Source organism: Cucumis sativus, chromosome 2, assembly GCF_000004075.3.
Source record: "Cucumis sativus cultivar 9930 chromosome 2, Cucumber_9930_V3, whole genome shotgun sequence".
Lineage (NCBI taxonomy): Eukaryota > Viridiplantae > Streptophyta > Magnoliopsida > Cucurbitales > Cucurbitaceae > Cucumis > Cucumis sativus.
This window is the reverse complement of record NC_026656.2, coordinates 19024852-19045471: the sequence shown is the minus strand read 5'-3', so window position 1 is coordinate 19045471 and position 20620 is coordinate 19024852. Positions and strand designations below refer to the sequence as shown.

General features: G+C 31.3%; 3 protein-coding genes across 3 annotated transcripts; all 3 read left to right on the top strand.

Annotated features, from left to right (window-relative positions):
- Positions 1-1322: 1322 nt before the first annotated feature.
- Positions 1323-2614, top strand: LOC116401632 (thioredoxin H1-like). Its single transcript, XM_004152627.3, has 3 exons — positions 1323-1554; positions 2008-2130; positions 2264-2614. The coding sequence occupies exons 1-3, from the start codon at positions 1468-1470 to the stop codon at positions 2423-2425; spliced, it is 372 nt and encodes a 123-aa protein (XP_004152675.2). The 5' UTR covers positions 1323-1467; the 3' UTR covers positions 2426-2614.
- Positions 2615-5492: 2878 nt separating this feature from the next.
- On the top strand, positions 5493-6722 carry LOC101212030 (thioredoxin H-type). Its single transcript, XM_004152628.3, has 3 exons — positions 5493-5649; positions 6051-6173; positions 6325-6722. The coding sequence occupies exons 1-3, from the start codon at positions 5563-5565 to the stop codon at positions 6484-6486; spliced, it is 372 nt and encodes a 123-aa protein (XP_004152676.1). The 5' UTR covers positions 5493-5562; the 3' UTR covers positions 6487-6722.
- Positions 6723-8140: 1418 nt separating this feature from the next.
- On the top strand, positions 8141-15115 carry LOC101214358 (pentatricopeptide repeat-containing protein At1g19720). The gene is made up of 8 exons (XM_031881198.1): positions 8141-10974; positions 11112-11148; positions 12261-12476; positions 12677-13147; positions 13229-13453; positions 13562-13927; positions 14032-14253; positions 14349-15115. Exons 1-8 carry the CDS (start codon positions 8306-8308, stop codon positions 14640-14642), a joined length of 4500 nt encoding a protein of 1499 aa, XP_031737058.1. The 5' UTR covers positions 8141-8305; the 3' UTR covers positions 14643-15115.
- Positions 15116-20620: the final 5505 nt, after the last annotated feature.

The window sequence follows — 20620 nt, the reverse complement described above, 5'->3', positions numbered from 1 at the left end:
AAACTTCTCTATAGGATGCTCTTATAGCATATTTAGATTGATTTTCCAAGGGGCTTAAAAATAATTTTATAAAAAGCGCTTTTAAAAAGTTTTTTTAAAAATCATTATCGATTGCTTTTATAGTGATAAAAGTGTTATTTTTTCTTGAGAAAAAAAGACTTTAGTGAACAAATAAAAGTAGCTTTAAAATCTAAAAAGCAGGTAGGAAAGCACTTGGAAGTTCTTTGAAAGGAAAACTATTGATTAATGTTCTTCTAAACTTGCTTGTATAATAATGATTACTTTGCATGCAAAACAATTACCTTCATTTTATAAGACAAATTTTTTCTTTCAAATCGAAGATCAAAATAAACTAAAATTAAAAATACAATATCCAAAATTTACACTTTCAAAATATATTGATTAAACTAACTCAACATAAAAATATAACAATCAAAATAAATATTTAAAAATATATTGACCAAAATAAATTAAAATGCACAAATGAAATAGAATATTCCATCTTCCAATCTTCAATTATTGTTTAAAAGCAAGAGGTGCAATGGATATAATTAGTGGCATTTAAATATTAGTTTTGTTTTAAAATTATTATTTAATAGATATTCCCATTTGACATCAATAAATGAAAACCTCATCCCAAGAATATATCTACTAGTGGCCTATAAAATTTAGTTTTTTCTTTTTTTTTTTATTGAAAATTTCTAAGAAAATGGACAAAAGAAATCAAACACTTTCAATGTTAATTACTGTGTGAAGTTAAATGTAATTTTAGTAAATGACTAATATATTTATAAATATGGTAAAATATCATTTAAAATTGTTGATAACGGCTAATAAACTATGATAATTCTGCCTATTTTTCATGTCTATCATTACATTTGTCCTTATAGAAAAATCTTCAGATTTGAATTCCATGATTGTGTTTTATTTTATATTTTTAGTAAAGTGATTTTAATAATACTAAATTTAACGATCTTATTACTATTTTAAATGATAAGACTTTGAAAAATATTTATAGATATATTAAAATATCACAAACTATTTGTGATATATTGTAATAGAATAAGATATATCTATTAGGACATTAACAATGATACTTTATTATATTTTTATTTTGGTGTATTTGAAAATAACATATAGTTTAAACTGTATTAAAACATGTTTGAAATATATTTTTAAATATTTAATTTTAGAAAAAACAAGTTATTTTGAAATAAATTAGAATGTTTAATAATTATTCAAGTATATTTAAATTAATTTTTACCCAAAAAAAAACTTAAATAATTTGCATTCACATTTTTGCCGTATGCTCTCACGTATAGACAATTCTGTCCACACGGCCACCCCAAGTGTATTCCTCTTTGATTGGTCTACATAAATCCTCCCCCCTCCTCGTCTCTCTTTATCGATTCCTTTTCAAACGCAGCGTAAACTTTTGCAGAAGGACACAGATTCTTGTTAGAATCAATGGCTAAAGAAGGGGAAGTGATTGCAATTCACAGCGTTGAGGAATTCGACGCGCAAGTACGCATAGGAAAGGAAATGAGTAAAGTGGTATGATTTTCGCACTCTCCCTTTCTACTTCCGTTCGATACATTTTCGTATGTGATTTCGGTGGAATTTTGGATTTGATGCTTAGGTATATTGGAACATCTTTCATATCTTAACAATTTCTGTTGCATTTTTGGTTATTGTTAGAGTTTCTTCTGTTCGGTAATTTGGGAAAACTCGCGATTGATTCGTCGTTAGGGGTTTATGATATCTATGTTTGATTGTGTCTAGTTATTCGTTTAAGTTCTTCAAGTTTGACTAGTTATATATTCCATTTGGAGTGTTGAAATTGCTAATAGGACGAATAGTCGAATGTTTTGATTTATCGTTCTCTTCAATTTTTCTCTGTTACTCGTTTCCTGTCTTTTTAGAACAAGTCTTTGGAATACTTCACCTTGTTATAGATAGTTTCAGCTCTGTTGTTCCTGCTGATGTTTCTAGAATTTTGTTTGGTAGATTGTGGTGGATTTTACTGCTTCTTGGTGTCCACCATGCCGCTTCATAGCTCCAATATTCGCAGACTTGGCTAAGAAGAACCACCATGCCATTTTCCTGAAAGTGGACGTTGATGAAGTTCAAGTAAAGAAATTTATCCCATTTTCAACTTTTCCCAAACTATCGTATTATGCCCTCTTGATACAGTGGAATGGAACTGGTTTGTTGATTTGATCTTTTCTCTCTCTCTCAAACAATGGCCCCTTTGTCTTTGCAGGCAATTGCTGCGAGGTTCGACGTTGAAGCAATGCCGACCTTTGCTTTCGTGAGAGATGAGGTGGAAGTTAGCTCTCACAAGATCGTCGGTGCTGAAAAAGATAGGCTGATACAGTTGGTATCTGAGTTGTGCGGTCCAGTTCCATCAACTCCTAAGGCATAAATGGTCAGCTCGGAAGCTCATTTTGCCTCTTATTATTATGGTGCATTGTTGATGATTCTGATTTCGAGTTTTTTCATGGATTTCATGACAATATGTCTGAGATGTGTACTTGTTTAATAAACGTTTGTAGAATAATAAATATACAATAAGATTTAATATATAAATTAGCTGTTTGAGCTTTTGAATTAAGTAGTGGGTTGAAAGTTTATAGATGCTTTCTTTTGTGTTGATAGAAGAAAGAGAAGGAACATCCAAAAAAGCAGTCTCCCTTGGCTTTGGGAAGTCTTCAGAAAGATGTAAGACTTGTAAGTTTTATGGTTGCTTGAAATTCTCATGTTTTGTGTTTGGTTGTCAGTGATGTGTTATGCTTAATCAAAGTTAGATATAATCTAAAATTTTGACGGACTTGTCAAATGGAAGAACATATAGATGTTTGCATCGGGGTGGTTGACCATCTAAATAATGCTAACTATCAAACCCAACAGTTTGGCCTCAACTTTGAGTTGGTTTGATAGTTAGATTGCTTTATGTTTGAGTTGATCCAATTCAACTTGAATTTTTATTGTTATTTATACATATAGGACTTTTGTTCTATATTGTTACCATATCTTGTTAAAGCTCGACTGATTCATGTACACTCATAGTTTCCATCCGTTGGAATAAACATAAAAGTAATTAGGAAAAAAGATAAAGTTTGAGGGTGGGGGTAATGGAATAATTTATTCCTAAGCATCTTTTGTATCCATACATTATGGCTCTTTTCCTTTCACTTTTATGATTCAATATTCTTGCCAGAATTATTTTATTTTATTTTATTACATACTGAATTTAAGATTTTTCTAAAAGATGTTGAATGTTATATTAAATAATGAAAAAAGAATTGGTGTGGCCTTGGCTATATGGAATGTCCATAATAGTTCATTAGTTATCCAATTAAAAGCTTGTTATACCATACAAAAATTGTTTTATTAGTACTGAGTTATTATTTTATTACCATGTTATATATGATTGGACTATACTTAGATAGATATAATAAAGGTTATGTTTAATCACTACTTTTAAATAACGGATCGAAATGTGTATTTTTCTTGGTTGAGATTTGGTTTTAGAGCTCTAAAAGAAATATTTTACTTTCTCACGTTTTCAAAATGAGTTAGCTTTGGTCCAACAAGATGGTGTTTGAATTATTTAGACGTAAATATCATTGTCTTCGTTGTAATTTTCAACTGTCTAAGTTAAGTTTAAATTTTCATCATACACTTATAACAGTATTCAACTGTAGTTGGTTCGATCGATGTTGATCGATCCACTCAATTTATCAGTTTCAATCTTAAATCATATTTAGGGCTTAGTGCTCTCAAATACTTTATAAGCGTTTGTCCTTCACCTTTCCTTTTGAGTGATTGATACAAATAGAAAAGTGATATAATTTAAAAGTTTCACCGTATAAAATATTTTTAATTCATAATAAGAGAGGTTAATAATCATATCAATTTATAGTAAATGTGTGAATCAAATCCAACTTAAGAAAGAAAATTTATTCAAGTATTGATCTTTTAAATATTTATCTTCCTCCTTGTTCATTCCAAGTATTTAACCTAACTAAAATGTAGGGGTGTTTAAAAAATTTGATAACCTGATCAAATCGTCCTACTCAACCCAAACTTGGATTAAAAATTATGATAAAATTGAATTTTGGTTTGGTAATCAGGTTCATAATTTATTTTGGTAAATTTGATCCAATCCAACTTGAAATTATACGTTGTTATATATTCTATTGCCTCATTGTCTATCCCTCAACCATTTCACACGATATTTTTAATTATCATGAAGTTTAGTGTTTTAGGATTGAGAAAGTAAATGACTAAAATTGTTTGCATTAACCATTTGTTAGAACAAACCCGAACAGGCGTTTTTCTTTTCTTTTTTCATATTAGTTTTATGAACAAAATAAATACCAACTTTAAATAAAATAATTTCAAGTTTAAATGCTAACTTCTTAAACAAAATGGTTTAATAACTTAAACTTTCAATTTTATACAACAGCACATCCCTTGTGAGCAAAAATATTTCTGGAATTTTTTGGAATCTTCAATTATCTAATTTTTATGTTCTTGATTTTTCACCTTTTTATGTCTAATAGATTGAGCATTTTTAAAATTCGTAGATTTATTATGAATCTTTAGAAAACCATTGAACATTACACAAATTTGAAAGTCTAGAGATAGGTTAGACACTTTCCAAAATTTAAAATTTCTTTCTAACCAAAAACTCAAAAAGTTCAATATTAGTCCTTTATATTAGCCTTAAATTATTCCATTCTATCCTAATTATTGGCATCGTGATAACCTAATGAAAAAATTATTAAGGAAGTTGGAACCATATTGATATTTTTTATTGTATAATAGATCTAAATTAAAATTAAGCTAAACTTAAAAGGAAGAACAAAACAGTATTAAACGAGAAGATATATTAAATTATAAAACAGGTCCTAAGATTTGAGTCTAATTTCTATTAATTACCGTCATTAATTTTTAAAATGTTATACGTTTAGATATAATTCATAGTTTCTAAATGTTAACTTTTTACCTTTAAATTTTGAGTTTTGTTTCACCTTAATTTCTATTTATCATGATTTACATTTTAAATATTAATTATTTTATTAAATACTCAGATCATCTAACCTATTAATTAATTGAAAAGAATTATATCTAATTACATTTTAATATTTGCTATCTCCATTAAAAAATTTCATAATTATTTTAAATGAACAATTAAAAAATTAAAAAATATTAAAATTAATTACAAAATATAGCAAAATCTTAAAAAGTAAACAATAAATTTGAAAAATCAAATTGAAACAGTACTCGAAAGCTTTAATACGAAATTAAACCAAAATATCAAAAACTAAAAGCTAAGAAAGTAGTTCCCGAAAATGTAGGCATGAAGCCCTAATTTTTCAATTCGATGGCATTATGGTAGTAAAACGATGGAAGAGTGGGTAATTTGGTAAAAATGGAAGAACCGGAGCCCACCCTGACTATAAATAACATCCCATCGCATCGTCTCTCAGCATTGTTGCAGTTTTTGATACGGAGAATAGTATATTAGAAGAAAAGCTATTTGCGTTCAAACGAATGGGTGAAGAAGGTCAAGTTATTGCATGCCATAAGCAATCTGAATGGGAAGCTCTATTGGCTAAAGCTAAGGAATCTGGAAAATTGGTATAATTTCTTTTGATCTTTCACTTCATTTTCTACATTATCGTCTCAATTGATTCCCGTAGAATTTTCGAATTTTACGTCCTGTTCTTCCTTTTTCCTCTTAGGTGATTGTTTTCATTGTCTTGGTATATAAGTCGTGATGGATTCGCTAGGGTTTCTGATCTCTTATGCTAGTTTATATATTCGATTTATCTAGATTGAATGGTCTTGTGTTGAAATTGATGAGTCTTTTGATCGATTTGTATTCCTTATGATTTCTCAATCCTTCTCTGTTACGCTTTTTGTTAATTAACTCGAACCTTGATTGTGCTATTTTGCGTTAAGCGAACTCTCAGTGATTCTGTATTACTGTTTCTGTTCATTTCTTTGTTCTTAATGTTTCTAGAGTTTTTTCTTGATAGGTTGTGGTGGATTTTACTGCTTCCTGGTGCGGCCCATGCCGTACAATTGCTCCATATTTCTCCGAATTGGCTAAGAATCATTCCGGTGTTATGTTCATTAAAGTGGACGTCGATGAATTGAATGTAAACATATTTAACCTTTTTGATTATATCAAAATTTCAATCGTTCTCGTACAAGATAATGTTGCAGTAGTCTCAAGAGAGATTCGTGTTTTCTTTTTGTTTTGATTCCTCTTTTCCTTCCCTAAACAATGGATTCTGTTTCTCTCTGTAGGCTATCGCTAGCGAGTGGAAGATTACTGCAATGCCGACGTTTGTCTTCGTGAAAGGAGGAGAAACAGTTCACAAGATTGTTGGTGCTGATAGAGCGGCACTGTTGAAGAAAATAGAAGAGCTTAAAACTTCAACAACAGCTGCTGCTACTTCTACTGCTTAGAGGAACGTACCCTTATTCTTATTATTATCAGTATGGTGTAATGTTGATTCTGGTTTCTAGTTTGTTCTTCTTATGAATGGCATAACAATGAGTTTGAAGATATTTACTGTTCTTGGTTTCCATTTAAAGAAGTTTGGATAATATGTGCAACTCTCAATATATCTTTCGTGCTTGTTATACCATAGAATTTGCAGGTTTCATCATGGAATAATAAATGGGGCAAGGACTTTGTTGAACTATGAAGTTGCATGGATCTGCACATTCTATCAGCAATCTGCTCTACTGTTTTGTGTACAGTAACTTTCGATTTTATTCTGTGTCTATAGGGCTGGGAGAGACTTTGAGTTTTGTATCATTGGCTTAGAATTGAAATTTACGTCTCTCTAATAGTTTAGCGAATGTCTTCAAATATTTGAATGTTAATGTTTGTTTTGTTTCTTAGCAAAGGCCAAAGGGAATATATGTGAGTATATGCATGGCCGTGTGAAATGTGGGGTGGGATTTTCAATGTATTTGTAAAAACCAATGACTAGGTGTGACGCCTAATCTTTTAAATTTGTTTCTTTAGCGCATGACATTGTTTAATTTTTATTAGGTGTGCAACCCACAAATTTCGTTTATTTATTTATTATAAAAAGAGACGTGTTTGGAGAATCACTTCTGAAGAAAAAGATGGTAATTTTTCTAAAGAAAGAATTTCAACCTTTTGGTGTGAGGTTTTGGTTCACTCAACTTCCTTTTCTGTAGTGGGCAAGATGCTGAACCGGATCTTTGAAAGCAACGTTGAAAGATGTTTGAATCTCTTTTTTATTTGAATAGTAATACTAATAGTAAATAAATTCAAATCATGAAACTTTTGGAGATTTGTCGATTGAGTCAACAGGTTCATAATTTCATATACAATCTTAAGAAATTAAAAAGACACTGACTTATGAGTAATTTTTCCAATAAAGCATGTTCATATATATATTTATTTATATTGTCGAAAAATAATAATTTACAAATAAAATTAATTTCTTTTAAAAAATTTAAAACTAATTAATAAATAAAATTTATAAAAAAGTTATTTTAAATGGCCAAATTGCTATATATATTTTTAGTAAAACAATAAAAAGTCAAATTTTTATCTAAACACATTAATCATTTTGCTTTATAAATTCGAGTATTAGGATTAAATTAAGATTTTCCAAATTTAATTTGCAATCCAACTATTTCATTTAAATTATTTTATAATTATTGTCATAAACATTAAATTTTAAAAAATTGACAAAAACATTTATAAAAGATAATTAGTTTACTTTTAAATTTTCTATTTTTGCAATTTAGAAAAAGTAACATGGTTCGTGTTATGATAAATTTTATTATTTTACTATTTTTTCAAGCATATCTTAAATTTTTATATTTGTCAGTGGAATGACCAATGTGCATAGATGGTATTAATTGTTTTTTTTTTTATAAGCTTTTAATGAGAATGTAAAAAAAAAAAATTATAAGGTTGAAGCCAAAGGCTAAGATGGAAATTGTTTTAGATGAGTATAGTGTATAGTTTAGTATATTTTTGTCTTCATTAACGAAAAAGGTCTGACTTTGATTGTTAAAAGTAAAAATCAATGTTAAACAAAAGTGGGAAAATGTTAGAAAGTAGAAAGAGTATGTGATAACCCCATCCAGTAGAGCCAATGGAGAAGGCGCCACGTCCACAACTTGCGCCATCTTCTGATCTTCTGATCTTCTGTTCATAATTTTAATGAAAACAAATGTGTAAATCAAACAACTTTCCAAAGGGGTGAAGAAGAACAAATCTATACTACCATTAACAATGGAGAAACTGGCAATTCCTTGCCAAACGAACCCTCCAATTTCTGGCCCTGCTTCCGTTATCAAACCCAGACCCCTTAAATTCTCTTCAAAACCAATTAAAACTTCTATATTTTTCACCTACAAACTTACTTCTAAGTTCAATGATGACCATTTGAGTTACCTTTGCAGCAATGGGCTACTCCGTGAAGCCATAACAGCCATCGATTCGATTTCTAAACGTGGGTCTAAGTTAAGCACCAACACGTATATCAATTTGCTTCAAACTTGCATAGATGTGGGTTCCATTGAACTGGGTCGTGAGCTTCATGTTCGTATGGGTTTAGTCCATCGGGTAAACCCATTTGTTGAGACGAAGCTAGTAAGTATGTATGCGAAATGTGGGTGTCTTAAGGATGCACGCAAGGTGTTTGATGGAATGCAGGAGAGAAATTTGTATACTTGGTCGGCAATGATAGGGGCATATTCGAGAGAGCAGAGATGGAAAGAAGTAGTTGAACTTTTCTTTTTGATGATGGGAGATGGGGTGCTGCCTGATGCCTTTCTTTTCCCAAAAATACTACAGGCTTGTGGGAATTGCGAGGATCTTGAAACTGTGAAGTTGATACATTCTCTCGTTATTCGATGTGGGTTGAGTTGTTATATGCGTCTGAGCAATTCTATTTTGACGGCATTTGTCAAATGTGGGAAGTTGAGTCTAGCTAGGAAGTTCTTTGGGAACATGGACGAAAGAGATGGGGTCTCTTGGAATGTTATGATCGCTGGTTATTGCCAGAAGGGAAATGGTGATGAAGCTAGGAGATTGCTTGACACGATGAGCAATCAAGGATTCAAACCGGGTTTGGTTACTTATAACATAATGATTGCTAGTTATAGCCAGTTGGGGGATTGTGATCTTGTTATAGACTTGAAGAAGAAGATGGAGAGTGTGGGTTTAGCGCCTGATGTCTATACTTGGACCTCAATGATTTCAGGTTTTTCTCAAAGCAGCAGGATTAGTCAGGCATTGGATTTCTTCAAGAAGATGATTCTTGCAGGGGTTGAACCAAATACTATAACTATTGCAAGTGCAACCTCAGCCTGTGCTTCCTTAAAATCACTGCAAAATGGACTAGAAATACATTGTTTTGCAATTAAAATGGGAATTGCGCGTGAAACATTGGTTGGGAATTCACTTATTGATATGTATTCTAAATGTGGAAAATTGGAAGCTGCTCGCCATGTATTTGACACGATCTTAGAAAAAGATGTTTATACATGGAACTCGATGATTGGAGGATATTGTCAGGCTGGATATGGTGGAAAAGCATACGAACTTTTTATGAGATTAAGGGAATCAACTGTCATGCCTAATGTTGTTACATGGAATGCGATGATATCAGGATGCATACAGAATGGAGATGAGGATCAAGCTATGGACCTCTTTCAAATAATGGAAAAAGATGGGGGGGTTAAGCGGAATACAGCATCCTGGAATTCTCTGATTGCTGGGTACCATCAGCTTGGTGAAAAGAACAAAGCTCTAGCAATATTTCGACAAATGCAGTCTCTTAATTTTAGTCCTAATTCAGTGACCATCTTGAGCATTTTACCAGCTTGTGCAAATGTAATGGCAGAGAAAAAGATAAAAGAAATCCATGGTTGTGTGTTGCGCAGAAACCTGGAATCTGAGCTAGCTGTTGCAAACTCACTTGTAGACACTTACGCCAAGTCAGGGAACATTAAATATTCAAGAACTGTCTTTAATGGCATGTCATCCAAAGATATTATCACCTGGAATTCAATTATTGCAGGATATATTTTACATGGTTGTTCAGATTCTGCATTTCAATTGTTTGATCAGATGAGAAATCTCGGAATTAGGCCAAACCGAGGTACTTTGGCTAGTATTATTCATGCCTATGGCATTGCCGGAATGGTAGACAAGGGAAGACATGTTTTTTCTAGCATCACTGAAGAACATCAAATTCTACCAACTTTAGATCATTATTTGGCTATGGTAGATCTCTATGGACGTTCTGGGAGGCTTGCAGATGCAATAGAGTTCATCGAAGATATGCCTATAGAACCCGATGTCTCTATCTGGACCAGCTTACTTACGGCCTGCAGATTTCATGGAAACTTAAACTTGGCAGTTCTAGCAGCCAAGCGCCTCCACGAATTGGAGCCTGATAATCATGTGATATACCGTTTATTAGTGCAGGCATATGCTTTATATGGGAAATTTGAACAAACCCTAAAAGTGAGAAAGCTTGGAAAAGAGAGTGCGATGAAGAAATGTACAGCACAGTGCTGGGTTGAAGTCAGGAATAAAGTCCATTTATTTGTCACAGGCGACCAGTCTAAACTTGACGTTCTAAATACTTGGATAAAGAGCATTGAAGGGAAAGTAAAGAAATTTAATAATCACCATCAGCTCTCTATTGAAGAAGAAGAGAAAGAAGAAAAAATTGGTGGGTTCCACTGTGAAAAATTTGCATTTGCTTTTGGCCTTATTGGCTCATCTCACACACGTAAAAGTATAAAGATTGTGAAAAACTTAAGAATGTGCGTGGACTGTCATCAGATGGCCAAGTATATCTCAGCGGCTTATGAATGTGAAATATATTTAAGCGACTCGAAATGCTTGCACCATTTCAAAAACGGTCACTGTTCTTGTGGGGATTATTGGTAGCCTTTAACACTATGTGGAAGTTGTTCTTAGTATCAGATTCCCGTTAATGGAAAAGGGTAGTTGATTGAACAGATGAAATTAAATCTCAAGGAATGAGCATTTCTGAAGATTGTTTAGACTGATTCCTGTAGAGTTTGGCTGAGAATAAATTGTTCAATACACTTCGACAGGTGTGTGATCTATTTATAGGTAACCGTATAAATTTGATTGGAACCTATTAAGTTTTAATATTTATTTGTGGTACTCATAATTTTATTTATTTATTAATGTAATTCGTATAGATTCTTAACGGTGGTTAGTGGAGCATATAGACATTGCATGCTTGTTTGGGTGCATAGCTTACTGTTTCTTGCAAGTGCGTAATGACATGACAAATTTAGGTTGAAATGAACCTTGATACTATACCCCTTAGCATTTTGATGAAGTTATGGAGAAATCTCCTTGGTTGATCTAGTTCTTCATGATTTGCGTTATTACCATGTTTCGAGGCACCATACCAGTTGGACATGAATCTAGAAAGTGACGGTTACCCACATATTAAGAAAGCTTGTACATCTGAACAAGATTAAAGGATGTAGAGTAATATGCGCTCCTCAGAGAGTGGGGAAGGCCTCGGGAAGGGGTTGATATGTAGAGAAAAAACTGAGATACAGATGGGGTGGGAATTCATCCATGTATAAGTCACTATTGAGTACAAAATTTTAAATTTCACTAGATTAAACTCTCGTCGTCATTATTTGCTAATTAGGTGGAATATGCAGAACAATTAGCTGGTGGGACTCTAGTTAGGGTGGCATACATAGAAAAATAAGAGAACTCACCATATTTTAATTGAAAACGAAGTGATTCATGGAGATGAGAGAATAATAATGCTACCAAACAGATTAGAATCCATTGGGAAACGCCACTATTTTTTTCTTTAAAAAAAAAATTAGATTTCATTTTTCTATTCTATCCAGGGATCAGATTCTTGTCTACTAAATCTTTCCCCTCCTTAGTGAAAACTGGAATCTATCTCCTCCCATCATTTGAAAAAGCTTTTGAAACCTTGATTCTGTACTCCACCCCTTTTTTGCTCAAATAAATTCCTCAGTCTGCTTTGCACACTACGATTGCGCTCAGGCATTGAAGTTCAAGTAAATTGTTGCTCTTCTCACTTTTCTAGTCTTTTGTTTCCGTAACAAGAATGGTAGGTGCTATTCATTTGCTTTGTATTATTTGATTGCATTCACTTGTTTTCTATTCTCTACAACTAGTTAGAAGTTTGTTTTTTCTCACACAGAGTTTTGATGATTCTCGAAAAATCAAGCCAATCATGGCTGGTCCTTTTGGGGGACCAGCTGGAAATAATTGGGATGATGGAGTTTATTCGACTATCAGGCAGTTGATAATTTGCCATGGAGCTGGTATCGACTCCATTAAGATTCAATATGATGTGAAGGGAAGTTCAATTTGGTCAGATAGACATGGAGGAAATGGTGGCACTAAAACAGACACGGTAGCTTCATACTTTGTTGGATCATTGATTGTTTGCTCAATAATTTTGAAACATCTTTAGTCCTATACTTCTTTTAAATGAAACTTAGATTTCCACATGATACTTAAATGACAGTTTGAAGTTGGTTTTAGTTTGATCATTGATGAAGAATACAAGAGTCTCTGTGTACTAACTAATAAGTTTTCATTTTTGGTTTACAGGTGAAGCTTGATTTTCCGGATGAGTACTTGACTATGATCCGTGGACACTATGGTAGCTTTGTGTCATTTGACAAAGTGTTTGTTCGATCCCTAACTTTTATGAGCAACAAAAAGAAGTATGGACCTTACGGGGTCGAACAAGGAACAATTTTCTCTTTTCCAACGACTGAGGGCAAGATTGTAGGGTTCCATGGCAGGAGTGGATTGTACCTGGATGCCATTGGAGTTTATCTAAAGCCTATGGCTATACAATCACCATCTAAAGCAATGATTCAATCACGGGACCATCTTGCTAGTAAGACTGAAAATGAAGGGTATTCAATTATACAAGGAAGTGTTGGTCAAAATTATGATATTGTTCTTGCTGTCAGGCAGAAGGATGAATTCAAAACACCTCTTCCAACTACTATCTCAAAACAAGTATCTAGTTCCTCAAGCTCAGAATCAAGTGATGATGAATCCACAATTAAGGTGGGATTAAACATTTTTTTTGTTTATGCCTTTTTGACTTGAAAATTGGACTCAAATAATGGTTGGTGATGGTCATCTCAGAGGCCTGTTAAGAAGGGACCGTCTAAAGTTGAAAATGTGGTACCATGTGGACCTTGGGGCGGCTCGGGCGGAACAGTATTTGATGATGGATGTTACTCTGGTATTAGACAAATTAATGTGTCGCGCAATGTTGGAATTGTATACATAAGAGTTCTATATGCTTGCGATGAAGAATCTATATGGGGAGCACGGGCAGGTGGAACGGGAGGATTCAAATATGACAAGGTGAAAGAATTTCCTGCATATTTTGGATTGGAAGGCATGCAGTTTCACCTTTCAGTTATGACTCTCTTTCATCACTCTTTATCATAACTCATAACGGTGATTTTGCAGGTTATCTTTGATTATCCATATGAAATCTTGACTCATGTAACTGGACACTATGGGCCTGTCATGTACATGGGACCTAATGTTATCAAGTCACTCACATTTCATACTACAAAAGCGAAGTACGGACCATTTGGAGAGGCACAAGGAACCCCCTTTAGTACCAATGTCAAGGAGGGGAAGATTGTTGGATTTCATGGGAGGAAAGGTTTGTTCCTAGATGCTCTTGGTGTGCACATAGTTGAAGGAAAGGTGACCCCGCTGTCTCGTCCTCCCTCCAGGGATATTATTCCTGCTGCTCCACCACTTCTTGAAAATAGTAATGCCCCTTGGACTATGAAACTAGCACCTTCAAAAGGAGCACTTGAAGAGGTATTCTGCTAATCATTTTAGATGTTTCTAGCAACTGAAAAAACAGAGGAAGCTAATATAAGTATGGTCATGAAAGGCTTATGGATTGATTATATGTTTCATAGATGGCTCGTGGTGTAGTAAAAGAACCAGCACCCTGTGGACCTGGACCATGGGGTGGAGATGGCGGTAAACCATGGGATGATGGAGTATTTTCTGGCATTAAACAGATATACTTGACACGGTCTCTTGAAGCTTTTTGTTCAATTCAAATTGAATACGATCGAAACAAACAATCAGTTTGGTCAGTTAGGCATGGAGGAAACAGTGGAACAACCATACATCGGGTACCGATAAATTCAACACCTTCAACAGTTTCTTTTACCTGTCAATATATAGTACGTCCACAATCAACTAAAATTTATTCTGGCTATGTTTACAGGTAAAATTGGATTATCCACATGAAGTGTTAACATGTATATCAGGATATTACGGTTACATCGGTAAAGATGAGAGACAACAAGCTGTAAAGTCGCTTACATTTCACACAAGCAGGGGGAAGTTCGGTCCATTTGGGGAGGAGGTAGGGTCGTTTTTCACGTCAACAACGACAGAGGGCAAAGTAGTTGGCTTCCATGGGAGGAGCAGCTTGTATTTGGACGCCATCGGAGTTCACATGCAACACTGGCTAGGAAGCCAAAGGGCAACTAGGTCGTCCTTTTTCAAACTGTTCTGATATGAAACTGAAGAACTAATAAAGCTGGGGATGGAGCAATATGATTCCGTTAATAATCAATTCTGGAAAAGTGAGATTCTTTCAACTTTTCCTTGTCTTCCATTTGCATGGGAAAGAATGTTTGGCCTAATCAATGACGCTTATCATATTATTTCTGGATATGATATTTCATATTCCCTCTCTTCCAAACATCACTTAGTTTGATCATTCTATACATCCTCCATCCTCTTATCCTTTTCATATGTTGATTAAACCTTCCCAAACGAGTTGATACTGTTTGTGAAATGTGATAAAGTATATTGAGTGACTTTTCAAGTGTATTAAAAAATCATTCCAAATAGGTCAAAAGTTATTTGTGGAGGTGTGATGATTATGTGTAATATTGTGATATGATATTATGTTGTAATGAGGTGTGTGTATTAGCAATTTTTAGAATATCATTTCTTTAATCAAAATATAAGCTAAATTAAACTTAGATATCAAACAAGTATATGTATTAGCAATCCAATCTTTCTATCTATATATATCAATCCCTTGACAAAAGGAGTAGAAAAGAGAGAGCCAACCTAGACACTTATGTGACGTATAAACGAACTTTGATAGGTAAAAAATGGTAAGAGAAATTAAAACAAAATGAAAAATATTTGCATATATATATATGTATATATATAAACTCCGTTAGCTTTCTAAGACTTGTTGGACTGCTAGTATAACTCTACTATTATTATATCATTAATAGATGTCTAATTATCAACAATCGTCTACGCAGATCGCAGATAGATTTTGTTATATTTATAAATTTTGATTAGTCGATAGATTTTGTTAGGTTACATTTATAAATTTGGCTACAAAAGAATAATTAATTTGGGCCTATGAAAGTGGTCGTGGGCCAAAATTCCTCAAATGATAATGGGCCTTTGGAAAGCAGGGTTCAATGGGTTGTGCACAAACTGAAGCACACGAATACTAATAACGTTTCGGTGTGACAAAATCAGAAGAAAAATAGGATAAAAAATGTTGATAATCAAAGTTACAAAACTATCAATTTTAAAGAAAGGGTATCAAACATTCAAGTTTTGTTTTGTAATGAACAAACATTGTCTTTTCATCTCTACAACTTTCAATTTAAACTAAATCAATATCAACGAAATTGATTAACAAAAGGATATGTCATATGATATATATTATTATATATGTATTATATTAGAAGAATATTGAATCAAACTGATTTTGGAATGTGATTTGTACTAACGATCAGTAGTATTAATCTTTTGTTATTCCTTCCAAAATCCAAATCATGAGAAACAATCATTATTTAGAAAGGTTGGTGTTACTTCTAGGTTCTTTCCTAAATAATTGTTCCTCATATGATACAATGATCTAGTGCTAAAGCAACATTATCCAAGAACAAAAAACTGTGTGTGTATATATATAATGAAATTGTAGCTCTCATTCATTATAGTTACAATATTTTAAAGGATAACAACCATCGTCAAGATTTAAAAAAAAAAAAACTAATATTCGCACAATCATTTATATCCAACAATGTAAAATTGTCCTCACATATTCAAATATTTTTTTCAATACTCTCCGACATAATAAACACTACCAAAATTCATCACGATTTTTTTTCATTTATGAGTAAACGATAAATTTAGTAAATTTGAGATTGAATTCAACTAAAAAGAAAAATCAACATGATATGAACTTAGACAATAAACAAAATAAATTGATATGGTATGAATCTAGACGATAATAATATGAATCTTATCTTATTTGACGAATGCATACAAATATATATATATATATAAGGAAATCTATACATCTTGGATTCCTATAGTAGTTGAGTGTTTGTTTATCAAGAAAGGAAATGAGTTTTCATAATGATCAAACTTCAAAGTGAAATGAATGTAGATAGGGGTCATAGTCTCTTCAAGTGGATGATATAGCTTTGTAATTTAATAGCATAATCTTAGTTCATCTTTCTTCATTTTTCTAACTTTGCATATCCATTGCACCTTACCCACATTTTTTTCGAATATTAAATAGCTTTTATTTGATTTGACCACCATATATACATTATTACCACGAGAAATAAGTTCCCTTTGATAACTACTTAAGTGTTATATTTTCTTTTAATTAAGTTTATAACATTATATCGATTTATTCATTTCTGCATTATTGTTTATTTTTTTAAAATGGTTTCAAAAATCTAAACCAAAAATTTCGAAGTAAAAGTAGCTTTTGAAACCTTCTTTTTCAAGTATTGGTATTTTTTTATAATAAATTAAAGTTCTCATGAACAAAGTATGAGAAAGTATATAATTAGAAAAAATAGTTATTTAAGTAATTGTTCATTCTATCATCATAATCGTAATCTCAATGAAGTTTTTGGTGCTCATGTCTGACAAAAAGTTGATATAAATATTTATGGTCATTTCTATTTGAATGTAATTAAATTTAGACTTGGATGATTAATTTGGTTAAGCTTTTAAGTTTATATTGACACTGATGGGTATCAATTAACAAACATAAGTGTGTGAGTTCAAATTAAATAATAAACATGAAGAATATTGATCACATATCCAACCCAACCTTCTTTCAATGACAGATATTAATTAAAAATATGATAAGTGCATCCCATTTAATTCTCTAAACATACTTTGTCACATATGACAATTCGTTATTTATTCTTTTTAATTTTGTATTATGCTGTTAGACTGAGCCAAAATATATATATATATGAACAGATAATAGAACAAACTTAATATTATTTATACATTAATTAACAAAGCAGTACAGTTTGAAGAATATATCTGAAACTGTTACTGTTAAAAGTTATTGAGATTAATTAAATACATGTAGGAGTAATAGAAACCATGTTCAAACAATACAACTCCAAATCTTGTTGTTATTAATAAATTCTAGAGAGAGAGAGAGAGAGAATATAACTTTTTTTAAGTAAAAGAAAGAAACTGACTTAACACAGACAATCAAATGTTATTTACCAAAAGAGAAAAAGGGGAAAAGGAAAGAGAAAAAGCTGATCACAGAATCTAATTAACCCTAATTAACTCTATGATGTATTGACAAAATTTTCTTTTTTAAAAGAAAAAAATAAAGCTGAATCATTGATCAGAAAAACAAATGAAAGGATAATGATAACAAATGAGAAGTGAGCTGTAAAAACCAAAATTCAAACCCTAAACCCTTTCTTTTTCAACTTTCCTTTTTTTTTCCTCCATGTTTAAAGCTAAGTTCTCAGTGAAAAGATTCAAAATAATACGATAGAATGAATCTTTTTTATATATAAATATAACAAAGTTTATATATATTCTATTTTTAGAGTTTGTATTTTAATTATTATACATAGATTTTGATATATTTTACAGTTTTTTAAAAGTTACATGCTCGAACTACATATAGGGATATGGTATTGATAAAGATAGTAAGTCTTGTAATTTATAACCATAATTAGATTGAGCATGACATATCAATTACAACCATAATTAGATTGAGCATGATATATCGACCGATCTCGATTAGATTTCAAGATCAAATTTACAAATTTTAAGAAGAACCCTACAACTAAGATTATGTAACGCATAGGTAAGCAATCTTTCATATCAAATCATTGAGTAAATGTGATGTGTGTAAATAAAATCAAAATTGAAAACAGACAGAGCCCATGGATTCTGTCTCTTGGAAAATACTTAAAGAAAACTACTTGAGAATCAAACCCTAAAGCCTAAACCCATGTGAGTTTTTTTCTTCCTATCTCTTTCTTTCTCTCCTGTTGCTTTTTAATTTAAGAGAGAGAGAGAGAAATGAACTTTTTAGGTTAAAAAGATGTTTGTGTGTTATGTGGTTGTGTTTTACTTTTTAACCTTTAACTAAAATAGAAAAAGATTTGAACTGTGAGAAAGTGAAAGGGAATAAAACCCCTTTTCCCTTTTCTTTTTTCTTCATATCACATGAAATATCATCACATTCTGCAGATTCTTCAATTTTCTATCTAAAATATTTCATGACAGAGAAATGGCCAAATCCCACTTTTCCATATATTTGTGAAAACTTTTCCATACAGTTTTAACTATAGCTTTTAAAATAATAATCTGGGTTGGATTGATGATGGTTGTAAACATAGCAATAATGTAATTTAATTCAAATATATAATAATTGTGCTCTTAAAATATATTGTTATATCAAGATCGAAGTTAGAGATAATTTGAGTCTTTAAACGAACACTTTATTAAACTATTACCAACGAGTATTTGAAACTTTATTTCATTTTTATTTTCCTTTCAACTTTCTTAACCTAATTAAACACGATTATTTGACATTTGACATTGTGTTTTTTAGTTTTGATTACGTCCTTTTCCCATTGAAATTTGGAGGTGATAATAATAATAATATGAATTTAGGATTTAGGATTTTTTTTATAGAGAAAATTTACATTCACATTTTAAAAAAATATAATGAAACTAAAGTAGAAATAGTAAATAAATGTTGATTGGAGAACACACACTTCACAAAGCTAATTAACTTACTTTAATGCATGCATGCATGCATACTTTATTTTATTCCATTTAAAGGCTTAATATAATAAAATTATGTCACAAATTCTATATACAATTCAAGTGGTCAATATTGGAAAATTATGTTTGCCCATTTTCCAAGAAGTGCTTATTCGCCTCAATCTTCTTTGGTAATTGGTTTGGAATAATAACATTATATATATTGAAGTGTTCGAATTTTATTATATAACAATTATATGAAATAATAATGAAGTCAAATAATGGTTGAATAAATTACAATTGAAATTTAAAATAAGTAATAATGTGTCTCCAAAGGTTTGAATTGATTGGATAAGCTGATGCCAATAAAGAAATAAAAAGTATATGTGTCCACAAACTGCATATTTAAAGTAATTGTAAATATATATTGAAACATGTATTATATTTTAGGGACCCTAAAAAGCATATCATATACATATATACACACATATATTCCCTCACACACACATTTAGAATAATTAAAGAATGGATATGAATGATCTTTAGAATTAAATATATATAAGAAACTGACACCTGGGCACTTTAACTCTTTCCAACAATATATTTCACTTCTTCTCACATGTATACTTTTACTTCTTTTAATTAACCTCATGATTTGATGCTTAATACATGCAAGTTTCAAATTTGTTAATTAAACCAGAAAAATATTAACACATCTTTTTTTTATTCTTTTTCAAAATGATTTACCAATTTAGCATGTTAAATTATATGATAAAATGTTTTGTTTTTAAATATATATGTTTAACCTTAAGAGATTTTGTTCTGTTCCTTTTTTTTTTTTTCTTTTACAAAAAGATTCCTTTGGTTTTGTTATTGGCTATCATAGAATTATTATTATTATTATTATTTGTCTAGAGTGAGACATATATTAAACATAGAAAGAATAATGATTTAGTTAAATATTTAAAAGATAACTTTGCATTATTCTAAAAGTTGTATCAAAACCCAACCTTAAGATAGATGGGAATTTTAAGTAGAAATGCACAACAAAAAGAGGTAATTAAGCAACAAATTAAAGTGTAGACTATAAAGATCAATGGAGAAGGAATTTTAGTAGAAATAATTCATAATTAAGTTAGGCAAGACACCATTAATAGAAAAATCTAATTGGGGTTCTCTCTAAAGTGTAAAGAAATAAACTAAAACCAGTGAATGAAATATTGTTAGGAAAGTAAATTAATTGGGTATTAAAACAATTAATTAGTAGATATAGCTTTAATATGCATGCTTAATTAGTAATTTATTACCATAACAAAGCAAAGTACCATATTATAAAATTATGTTAAATGTTTATTTAGAGGAACGAGGAGAATGCAACATATATCTCTCTTTCTTTTGCAAATTCCAACAATTATTTGCCTTCATCATATTATGTCTCCTCTTTTGTCAATTCTTCTTACA